This window comes from Dunckerocampus dactyliophorus, chromosome 5 (assembly GCF_027744805.1).
Source record: "Dunckerocampus dactyliophorus isolate RoL2022-P2 chromosome 5, RoL_Ddac_1.1, whole genome shotgun sequence".
Lineage (NCBI taxonomy): Eukaryota > Metazoa > Chordata > Actinopteri > Syngnathiformes > Syngnathidae > Dunckerocampus > Dunckerocampus dactyliophorus.
The window spans coordinates 21,408,279-21,420,901 of record NC_072823.1 but is presented as its reverse complement, the minus strand read 5'-3'; the positions used below and the strand labels follow the sequence as shown (position 1 = coordinate 21,420,901).

General features: G+C 43.4%; 1 protein-coding gene across 2 annotated transcripts in view; it reads right to left on the bottom strand.

Annotated features, from left to right (window-relative positions):
- Positions 1-12,623, bottom strand: part of wwox (WW domain containing oxidoreductase) — a 241,343-nt gene that overhangs the window by 166,794 nt on the left and 61,926 nt on the right. For both annotated transcript variants that reach the window (XM_054775914.1, XM_054775915.1), the window contains exon 6: positions 5,245-5,333. In XM_054775914.1, coding sequence (XP_054631889.1) covers positions 5,245-5,333 — 89 coding nt within the window. The remainder of the gene's footprint in view (positions 1-5,244; positions 5,334-12,623) is intronic.

Sequence of the window (12,623 nt, the reverse complement as noted above, 5' to 3'; positions counted from 1 at the left end):
GTGGGATACCGGGGCCTCACCCTGGAGCCAGGCCTGAGGGAGGGGCTCACAGGCGAGCGTCTGGTGGTCGGGCTTTCACCCGTGGGACCCGGCCGGGCTCAGCCTGAAGAAGCCACACGGGATCTCCCCCCCGTAGACCCATCACCTGCGGGGGCAAGCATAAGGGTCCGGTGCATTGCGTTTTGGGTGGCGGTCGAGGGCGGGCACCTAGGCGACCTGGTCTTCGGCGGCCAAATCTGGTTCTTGGGACATGGAACGTCACTTCTCTGGCGGGGAAGGAGCCCGAACTTGTGAGAGAGGTTGAGACATTCCGACTAGATATAGTCGGACTCACCTCGATCCACAGTTTGGGTTCTGGATCCAAACTCCTCGAGAGGGGCTGGACCTTGTTCTACTCTGGAGTTGCTGCAGGGGAGAGGCGGCAAGCTGGTGTGGGCTTATTAATAGCCCCCCGGCTCAGTGCCTCTGTGTTGGAGTCATCCCCGGTGAACGAGAGGGTCATTTCCCTACGCCTTCGGGTTGGGGAAAGGGTCCTGACTGTCGTTTGTGCGTACGCGCCAAACGGCAGTTCAGAGTACCCATCCTTCCTGGAGTCCATCAGAGGGGTGCTGGAGAGCACCCCAACTGGTGACTCTGTCATTTTACTGGGAAGACTTTAACACCCATGTGGGCAATGACAGTGTGACCTGGAGGGGCGTGATTGGGAGGAACGGCCTCCCCGATCTGAATCCGTGCGGTGTGATGTTGTTGGCCTTCTGTTCGAACCACAGTTTGTCCATCACAAACACCATGTTCCAGCATAAGGATGTCCATAAGTGCACATGGCACCAGGACACCCTAGGCCGCAGGTCTATGATCGACTTTGTAGTCGTATCATCAGACCTGCGTCCGCATGTTTTGGACACACGGGTAAAGAGAGGGGCTGAGCTGTCAACTGATCACCACCTGGTGATGAGTTGGATTAGATGGCGAGGGAGGATGCCGGACAGACCCGGGAGACCCAAACGTGTAGTGAGGGTGTGCTGGGAATGTTTGGCGAGTCTCCTGTTCGTCGAGTCTTCAGCTCTCACCTCCGGCAGAGCTTCTCCTGCATCCCGGGGGAGGACGAGGATATCGAGTCCGAATGGGCTCTATTCCGTGCCTCCATTGCTGAGGCAGCCGATCGGAGCTGCGGCTTGGCTGACACGTCTCTTCAACATTGCGTGGAAGTCGGGAACAGTACCTCTGGATTGGCAGACTGGGGTGGTGGTCCCCCTTTTCAAGAAGGGTGACCGGAGGGTGTGGTCCAACTATAGGGGGGATCACACTCCTCAGCCTCTTCCCTTCCAGGGTGCTGGAAAGAAGGGTACGACCCTTAATCGAACCTCGGCTACAGGAGGTGCAATGTGGTTTTTGTCCTGGTCGCGAAACACTGGACCAGCTCTACACCCTTGCAAGGGTCCTGGAGGGTACTTGGGAGTTTGCCCAACCGGTCTACATGTGCTTTGTGGACCTGGAAAAGGCATTCGACCGTGTCCCTCGCGGTGTCCTGTGGGGGGTGCTCCGGGAGTATGGGATTGGTGGCGCGCTACTACGTGCCATTCAGTCCTTGTACAACCGGAGCAGGAGCTTGGTTCGCATTGCCAGTAGTAAGTCAAGCCTGTTTCCGGTGAACGTTGGCCTCCGCCAAGGCTGCCCATTGTCACCGATTCTGTTTATAATTTTCATGGACAGAATTTCTAGGCGCAGCCAAGGTGTCGAGGGAGTCCAGTTCGGGGGCACTAGGATCTCATCTCTGTTATTTGCAGACGATGTGGTCCTGATGGCCTCATCGGGCTGTGACCTGCAGCGTTTACTGGGACGGTTTGCATCTGAGTGTGAAGCTTCTGGGATGAGACTCAGCACCTCCAAATCCGAGGCCATGGTTCTCAGTCGGAAAAGGGTGGATTGCTCCCTCCGGGTTGGGAATGAGATCCTGCCCCAGGTGGAGGAGTTCAAGTATCTCGGGGTCTTGTTCACGAGTGAGGGAAGGTTGGAGCGTGAGGTCGATAGGCAGATCGGCGCAGCGTCTGCAGTAATGCGTTCGCTGTACCGGACCGTCGTGGTGAAGAGAGAGCTGAGCCGGAAGGCAAAGCTCTCAATTTACCGTTCGATCTATGTTCCCACCCTCACCTATGGTCATGAGCTTTGGGTCATGACCGAAAGAACGAGATCGCGGATACAAGCGGCTGAAATTAGTTTTCTTCGTAGGGTAGTGGGACTCACCCTAAGAGACAGGGTGAGGAGCTCGGTTATCCGGGAGGAGCTCAGAGTAGAGCCGCTGCTCCTTCACATCGAGAGGAGCCAGCTGAGGTGGCTCGGGCATCTAGTCCGGATGCCTCCCGGACGCCTCCCTGGTGATGTGTTTCGGGCATGCCCAGCTGGGAGAAGGCTCCGGGGAAGACCTAGGACACGCTGGAGGGATTATGTCTCACAGCTGGCCTGGGAACGCCTTGGTGTCCTCCTGGTGGAGCTGGAGAAGGTGGTCGGGGACCGGGAAGTCTGGGCTTGCCTACTGAGACTGCTGCCCCCGCGACCCGGACCCGGATAAGCGGAGGAAAATGGAATGGAATGGTTAGTGGTTTATAGAATTTGTTTTGATTTTATTTATGTAAAATTTTTAAAATATGTTTTATATAAATTTTATTTTAGAGTTCTAATATTTTTATATTATATTTAATGGTCTAATTCACAGGTGTCAAACTCAAGGCCCGCGGGCCAAATATGGCCCTACACGTCATTTTATGTGGCCCGCGAGAGCAATTAAATAGGTCAAAAGCGTGCTTTGATCAAAAACTACATTTCCCACAATGACTGTCAACTACAATACGAAGTGACGGCTCACCGCCACTAAACGGCAGTGTCTCCACATCAATGCCAACGAGTTGAATTGACAAATAAATAATGACCCCAAAATGTCCAGGGAGAGAAAAGTTGATGCGGATGGAAGACCGTTTCAAGAAAGATGGGACGGTGGGTACTTGTTTGTGCTTCAAGAAGAAAGACCGGTATGTCTTTTGTGTTCCGAAGCGGTGTCGGTTGTTAAAGAGTACAATCTGCGTCGGCATTTTGACACTAAACACGGAGCAAAGTACGCCAAAGCTAGCCTTCAAGAAACGCAACAAATTGCCCAAGAATTAAAAGCCAAACTGTGGTTGCAGCAGAGTGTGGTCACGAAATCCACAGCCAAAAACAATGCGGCAGTGGAAGCTAACTTTATTGTGGCTGAAGAAATTGCCAACGCTTCCAAATGTTTTTCAGAGGGAGCGTTTTTTGAAGCAGTGCATGCTGAAGGTCTGTGAGCAGGTGTGTCCCGACCAATTACAGACTTTAAAAAGTATCAGTTTTTAGGTTAGTTACTAACCTAAAAACTTGACCAATATAGTTGTAAACAGAGTCAACTCTTATTTTGTAATTTTTAGTTGATTACATATTATTTATGTGTAGCTGCTGTTGCAATTATTAGTATTTGCAGGTGTTATGTTTGTATGCAGACAAATTATTGTAGTCAAACCATCAGTTGGACTGTGCAGCCTTTTTTTTTTGTAAAATGCTACATCTGTCATACATGTTGTTAGCAGCTCACAATTGTTGACTCTACAGTATTTAAGCCCATTTTAACTTTGACAAAAACGTTTTGAACAAAGTTAATGTAATAACTTGTGTTTTATGTTATTTTTCTTAATTCACTTGGATAGTCTGATCCTTGATTGATGGAGTAGTGTGGGTTTCATAAGCTGACAAATTCAACAGAGCAACAAGTAAAGATATCTTTTTTATGCAACTGTAAGGTTTGTCACTTGAATAAGTCACAAATTTAGAGTTATTTAACATCAGGCGCCCTGTCACACCTTGACAATTTAGCCAGCGCATGCCTGACGTGATCATTTTGATGGCATACGTTGAACTGCCGACGATTTTTTTGCTATCTTGGGCGTATATATAGCGTCTTCATAACGAGTTCGACGTATACATGACGTATTAGTAACTTATATAGAACGTTTCTATAACCTATAGACAACTTATATCAACGAATGCGTAGCGTGTTGCCGGCGTTCACAACTTATGCCCAATGCCCAACGCCTGTCACACCTTGACGATTTAGCCAGCGTACGGCAACGTATGAAAAATTTGGCCAATACGCTGGCGTACGTTGAATAAGTTATGGGTAAGTTTTGTATATGTTAAGAGCACGCTGAAGCACGCCGGCATACGTTGTAATACGTCCAAGTCGTCTAAAAATTTTGTGCGTGCACAAAACTTTTCATACGTCCCGCATCCGCGGGCAATAAGTTATGCGATCGTTGACACCCGTTCACTAACGTTATTTGTAAGTTACACACAAGTCGTAATACGTCAACATACCTTGAGACAAAACTGTGTCTTTTTGGCGAGTGTTGGCTGAGAGGAGATGGAGACTGTCGTGTTTGCATTAGCAGATAAGTTAGCAGCTTGACTATGGAATCACAGGAGTGCCAAAATTAAAAGGGAATACACGTGGAAATACAAAGACAATTAATAATACAAAAATATACAAATGTGGAAATACAAAGAGAATCACTAATATATAAAAAATATACAAATGTAGTCATATTCTTTTTCCATTTTGTCCTTGTTTTTTCTGTATTGTCTTTGTTTTTTCCAATTTGCCGTTGTTTTTCCTGTTTTGTATTTGTCTTTTCCACTTGCGTTTTGTCATTGCATTTAGTAATGACAAAGACAAAACAGGAAAAGCGACGCCAAAATGGAAAAAACAAAGACAATGCAGAAATCATTCTTTTGTCTTTGTCATTACTAAATGCAATGACAAGACGCAAGTGGAAAAGACAAATACAAAACAGGAAAAACAACGGCAAATTGGAAAAAACAAAGACAATACAGAAAAAACAAGGACAAAATGGAAAAAGAATATGACTACATTTCCACACGTATTCCCTTTTAATTTTGGCACTCCTGTGATTCCGTACTTGACCAGTACTATTATTCATACACTGTGATTTAAAGTCAATTTGTATGTGGTGAATGGTGAATCTTTTAGCTGGAAATGGCACAAGAAAGTGACAAAATTGCTTGCCCTCTAACCAACAAAGTCAATGAGAACATATCGTCCTATATGGAGAGGTACTAAAGCACAGCATGGGAGGTAAGTGAAAGCTGTAGAGAAAATTAAGGAGAAAATAAGTGGTGATGCCGTAACATAACATAATTAATATTGTTTGTACTCACAGCTTCTTGGCTTTGAAGGAGTCGGCAAACTCTCTGACACTGCGGAGAGAGGCCAGGTCACACATCATGGCTTCCACGTGGGCTTTGTGCTGTGAAGAAGACACACACAACAACTGTTAACAACACAACTTGGTCACCGGCTTTATTTGTATGTCTCATTCGATAAAACACTTTCCACATGGAGGCCACATTCACACATTCAATAAAATAAACTGTACCCCACAAGAAAGAACTTTGGCGACGGAGGCAAGGAAAAACTCACATTGGGATGGAATAAAAACAATGCATACAAAAAACAGTAGTAGGAGATTCATAATGACAAGCAATAGTAATGGTAATCTAGTATTAACAAGACTGCTGGAACCTCCAAAAGTCTTGAATGGAGTTCAACCACAATTTCCTGGAAAAATATGCCTCACGATTTAAATATACAGTAACTTGGGAGTTCAAACAATCATCACGTGTGACGTCAGCAAACATAAGACTTGAGCTCAGTGAGCATCTGAAGGATTACCTCGATTCTTGTTGTGGTTCTTGTGTCATCGCCACAAAAAAATTTACAACTGATGGTATTAAAACATTGACTGCAATTAATACATTTCTCTTCTGTCTGTCAGGGATCTTGAGTAGTTTGAAAATATTTTTTGTTTTATTTAGTTTTAATTAGTAGTAGTTAACTTATTTTTACACTTGTACGACAAGTATGGATTTTAATGCTACTTAAAATACAGATACTGGTAATACATCCCTCTTTTGTCTGTCAGGAAACTTGCGTATTTCACATTATTTTTGTTTTATTTAGTTTCAGTTTAAAGTGTTTAACTTATTTTTACATTTGTATGACAGGTATGAATTTTGATATCTTACTTAAAACACTGACTGTACAGGTAATACATCCCTCTTCTGTCGGTCAGGTGTCTTCAAACAATGAGCACTTTTACTTTAGTTTTATTTAGTTTTCAATTAAAGTGGATAACTTGTTTTTACACTTGTATGATTTTGATATGTTACTTAAAACATTGGTTATACAGTGGTGCCTCGGTTAATGCTAAAAGGTTGCCTTGGCTTGCATTCGCCCGCTTGTTTAGCGTCCAAAATGCTATCCAGTTTGTTTACACCGCCATCTTGTAAAAAAGAAAGCTATGCAGTGCGGTGCAAAACCATGTAGCACCAGAAGTCGCATTCATGGTAAGAAGTATTTAATTTTTTATTGGCTAACTTCAGTATAACAACGTTATTAAAAAGAATACATTCCGAGACTTATTATATTCTAAAATTGTTGGTCTTGCTTAAAAATGCACGCATGCCAACGCAATGTTAAAAAACATTATATGGCTCTCACGGAAATACAGTACGTTTTAAAATACATGGCTTTCATGGCTCTCTCCGCCAAAAAGGTTCCCGACCCCTGCTATAGACTCATCCCAAGTGAGAGACACACTCAGAACTCCCAGCTGGTCTTTGGGTTTGGTAACCAGGAATTCTGACCGCTCCCTCGCTCCCTCGCCTCCATCATCGTTCCCATCCATCAAGACAGTTGTCAGCTTACATTACACCCCGCAGGAGCGTTCCACGGACGTTGGATCCACACGTCCAGCATGCGTCTTTAGGGAATGTCTTCCTTGGCTCAGCAAAGTGTACATGATACTCGCAGCAAGGTCGCTCCATGAAGCGGTGAATCCACGGTGCGGTGAAGGGTTAAGCGAGCCTTCTGATGGAAATGTGTTTCTTCAGGCATTTTACAGGCAAGTTAACTACCCTGGGGTGTATTTATACATGCAAACATGCACACACACGCACACACACACACACACAACAAACTCAATGTTGTGACTCAAGGGTAAAAACGCGCAATCACACCATTATCTATGCCTGAATTATCCTCTTGCTGCTACACTTTACCATTTCATGGATGATATTACAAAGCATTAAAGTGCTGATTGTGGCCATTATAGATATGATTATAAGGCTACCTGCTTATATGATGTGCACACAGCAGTAATCACAGGTGAGGGGAGACAACTGTTTCACACTTCGAGACACCTTCACACACTTTAGAGTGTGGAGAAGAAATAGTCCACTAAGTGTGCTTACAGTTTGAGAACCACCGCTTCAATTGTGCATGAGAGAGAGATTGGAGGGAGAAGAAATGAGGAAAAAGAGGTTCACGCAAGGTCAGAGCCAGCAGAGGTAGGATCATTAAGAGTTCAGCGTGAGGAAAGGTGACCAGCAGAGAAGATGAGTGCAGATGTCAGCTTGACAAACTCATATCCGCCACACTCTCTGGAGACGCAACCATGGCGTGATGGGAAGCCAGAGTGAAGATAAGAGGAGGGGTTGCCACTGGAGCAAATCCAGCAGTGAGAAGGTGAGCACCCTTCCCCCTGTAGATTGAAGTCTCGTGAAGAAAATAAAGTTTATTGCCTGGAAAGAGGAGGGGGCGGGGGGAGCATGTAAAAAAGCATTAAAGCCATGGAGGTGAACAATTAGACAGATGGCCAGGTTTTGGAAAGAGGAGAAAAAAGGATAGAAAAGGAAGCACAGAAGGCGTGGACGCAATCGTTTTTTATGAGGTCCCTGACAACTTGTAGGGTCTTCAAGGGTGAAGGGAAAGTGAGAAGCAGTAATGCCTCGCTGGTTCACTGCAGTGTAATCGCTGAGTGTGCAGCGCTGAGAGCTTACTGACCCCAGCTCCACGTTCTTCCTGAGCATGTGAAAGGCTCACCATTAAAACAGAAGTCTGATTGCTCGCTATAGCAAAGATGGAATGTCGCTACAACTCCCACTAAGGTCCAACGCAAAAGTGTGCATCAACTGTGACTAGCAACGTACTTGTTCACATACTGTAACCTCCTTTCAAAACGGGAAGGCAATACTGTATTGCCCTGAAAAGACAATGAATACAGTCATCCCTCACCACATCGAATTCTGCGCCTTCACGGTTTTTCAAACATATATTAAATAAATATTGGCCTTGTGTGTTTGAATACAGCCTATTATTAGTAAAAAAATATATACATACACATATTTAAGTAAATTTTATGCGTTTTTTGCCTAATTTAAGCATTTTCAAGCATAAAAATGTATAATTGAATTAAAATACAAATATAAGGCAAATTCGAATTGTGATGTGCAGTACTCGACACTGGTCACCAGGTGTCAGTAGGTGAAACATACAAGCACCAGACTTGATCGCCGGAACAACAGGCTTTTATTGCGGGTTTGAATTATCTCACAACAGGCAAAATAATAATAACAAAATAATCATACTAACAATACTCACAACAATAACATGGGCTACTGTTGCGGCCGTAATCCAGCTAAAACTCAACTCTGAATCCCCAACGTCACTTCCCGTCCACACATCTGGAATACATTTATTGCAACGCACATGAGCACAAGCTTTTCTCTGATTCTATCTACTATACTGTATAGTGGTCCCTCGCCACTTCATGGTTCAAACATTGCTCCATCACTATATCACGGTCTTTCCAAAATGTATTAATTAATAAGATATCACTGTTTCATGGTTGACTATGAGTTATTATTAATCAAAAAATATTGAAAGGCAAGTCATATGTAGTACACTGGTCACAATATGCGTCAGTGATGTTACATTGAAGAGACACTCCCTTAGATTGCCTTATCTTAACACTGCATGTAGTCAGCCATGGCATGTCCGACATGACAGAGTGAAAAACAGTTCTCCTCCTATTCCATGTGGAAGTGGTAAGTTTTTGGCTTTGTCCTTCTTCCCCACTCCATTTGAAACCCTTTCTTAAGTTTAGAATAAATTAATTGGAGGCTAACTAGTTACTGTAGCTCGGTAGCATGCTAGTACTTACAGCGGCGGCCGCCTCTTGTGTCCCTGCAGTGATCCCGTGGCCTGCGCATAAGTGTTGCACAATGTAGTGTAAGCAAAGGATAAAAGGGGTGTAAAGGTGACTATAGGGGTGTTATTTCATGTATAAAGAGCTCTAATAATGGTAAAAACTGTATTTAGATTTTTTTATTTTTTTCATATGTTACAAACATGAATTTGCGGAATTGAATATGGTTATGAAAATAGCTCTTCATAGCTCTTCATTAAAAATAATGCACCCAAAGCATTGCTCAATTTACTTTTTTGTTATACAGCGTGACCGACAATATTGTTTGGATTTTGTAACAAATCTCTGTGACTCAGGTGCCTAATCCAATAAAAGATCCATCCAATAAAAAGTCCATCCAGTGAAGGATAAAATTGGAAAATTGGTCGTACAAAATACTTTTAGGGTAGGCCTAATCATTTGACATGGTTATAGATCAATTTGTGGTGTGATTTAGAATATATGACAGTTTTTTAACAAACTAGCTTGGGGCGACCAAGGTGAGACCATTACTCACATAGGGGTGGCAATAAGTTGACACTTGAAATGTCTAGATGGCCAATGGGGTGGCCACAGCCACCACTGGCCACCACGTTGCTCCGCACATTGACAGGCACAGGCACGGTGAGGGTGAACTACCACTGTAGCTACGGAGCAGAATATCCGCTGTCCAACGAGAAGTAACTTTACCACAGTACACTGCGGACATGTCTGCATGGTGGTGTTGTGATTTCTTCTTCTTGCGGGTGACTGTGAGTCGAGTGGCAACCAGCTTTGAGGCGCATTAGGGGAGACAGGGGCTAGATGTCACACTTTTTAAACTATTATATATTTCTTACAATCAATACATCATGTAAAGACAAAATGTGTACCAGGTGAAAGACCAAAGTCTTGGGTATATATTTTCTATTCATGTAATTTTCATACCTTGAGTTATAAGCAATCAAATACAGAGAGTGAACATGTGACATGTTACCCCATAATCACTTACTGTAAGTTGTCTCACTAGATGGGGTAAGATGTCACAGTGGATTTTCCAACTAATAAAACAAGGACTTTTATTTTACTTAAAAGTAAACACTGAAGTCAGGCACAAAAATCAAAATTTATCACTTAGCTTGAACCATAGCCATTAACCATAAGCACTGAATGATTGTTTTACTTAAACTCAAAATTCCAGATTGAAGTGCTTATAAAAAAAAAAAAGGAAGCATTACTTCATCATGAACTTAAACCAGTCCTGAAATGTGGACATTGTGCCAACAACAATTATCCATCCATAAGACCTCAAACAACACCTGACAAATAAATCTGCTCACTCGCCACAGTCATCATCAGAACCACAGTTCTGGCACACATTGAATGATTTATTAGGAGTGCATCCTTCATCCTTTGCATCTTGTGCACTGCACCCAGGTTTCTCCTGGGCGGCTCTTTGCAAATGGCTCTGCACAGACCAGGCACAAGCACTCATCTTCTTCTGATAAGGAGTCATCTGGAGTCTTACTTTTTGTACCTGCCCTCTCATTCTTCTGTGTGCGTTGCTTCTTTTGTTTTTTGGACTCCGCGATTCCGTTGCAGAAATCACAGGGCCCTACAGATTCACCTGTTCAACACCACATCTGTTCTGGAAAACATACAGCACGCAAAAAAGAGACACTATCTGCTGCAGTCAATCAAGATCACTAATGAGAAGATAATAGGGCTTGGTCCTGTCAAGTTAAAAGATATTCTGGAACCTTCAACAACACTTATTAAAAGATTCAGGTGACTGTATGTACAGTGTATATTTAACCATGTATATATAATTGTGCCCCTGTGTAATCGAAATCCCAAAAAAATGTCCGGGATCAACTATCCTAACCTGCACCAAAATGTAATGGTTTATTCTTTCCCTAGAATGATTCAAAACACTAACAAACCAGGAAGTTGCACACATACAAAGTGAAAAAGCCATGGTCATGCAAACATGACCTCTACAAAATGCAGCAAGCACTTTGCTCGTATGGGAACGTGAGACAGGAATGTTGCAGAGGGGGGTTTTCTCCTGTGTGCATCACATGTGAGGAAAAGAGTGACACTGTGGTCACTGCTGAGTAGATAGATGGCGTAAGAGCAGGGAGGGGCTGCAAGCTTGAGGGGGGTAAACTCTAATACAATTATAACGGGGGCCATCCAATCCAATAAAATGAAGAGGTATTAGAGATGGGGGAGACCCGTCCTGTTCAATAAGACACTGGACCACTCTACTAACTCTCAAAAAAGTCACACACACACCACACTTAGCTGACCTCTTTAACAGCACAGCAGCCAACCCCTAATGGACGCAAGCAAGTGGAACCGCCAAATAATACACTGTCTTAATGCACTAGGCCCAACCTCATCCCCTAATCCTTGTGGGCAACTCCCACTCACACTTTAACCCCCCTCTTCCATCTTGCATCACCTCCTGACGCCCCCTTTGGCTACCTTTATAGATCACCTTTGGAGGGGCAACACTTAAGAAATCAAAAGCGATCCATCCTACTCATACCAAAACTCACATACAGACAGTTCTCGGTATGGGTGTCTTCCTTTTTTTTTTTTTTTTTTTGGAGAAAAGCTGTCTCGCGAGAACAGGGCAGCCAGAAGCCAATCAGACTGAACTACTGCATGGCTACTATGAATGATAATACATGTAATATAGTGGCAGTGTGCAAGGCATTACTGTAAGTGCTTAGCGCACACCTTGCAACCTACCTTGGTGTTCCCAGCGTCAGCGAGTGACGTGTGGGTGTTTTTTCCATCGCAGTTGAACAGCTGTCACTGTATTTATTGTCCAAGCTGTGGTAAATCTACATTTCATCAGAGTTAAGATTAGTCAGATCCACCCATGTAGATCTTTAGACTTGTCTGCACCTTTTAACACCAAGCAATTCTATTTACGCTTATTATATTGGTAATGGTTATGGTTATGGTTAATTTAATTTCCAACATGCATGCGTACAATTCACAATTCCACATGCCCGAAAAGGAGTAGGAAGAAGCAGACCTTATTTAATCCTACCCTCTCTTTGTTTCACATCAATTGCTAATACATGTGTTCACTTCCTGTTTTCAACATGTACTATTTACATTGTTCCTCCATTGCTTTTCCATTCCTAAAAGCAGTTGTTTGTAAAAAAACAACGTTTTCTTTTGTTGTTGTCCAGACGTATATAATTCTCCAATCCAATCGTTTGTAGTCTTTATAGTTAAATGTTTCCCCTTCCAGGCCTTCCTGTCCTGGAATCTTGCTCAAATTTTACAAATGTGTGCATATGGTTCCTTTAAAAAAAGTGTGTACAAATTTCATGGTGATTTGGATAAACACCCTAAAGTTATAGTGAGTTTTGTGGAGGGCACTGAGCTGCGTGAGACATTTCAATTCAATCAGGCTTATGTGGTCAAACTATATATAATATTTGATAACATCCATTTTCTAGGCCGCTTCTCCTCATTAGGGTCGCGAGGGTATGCTGACTTCGGACG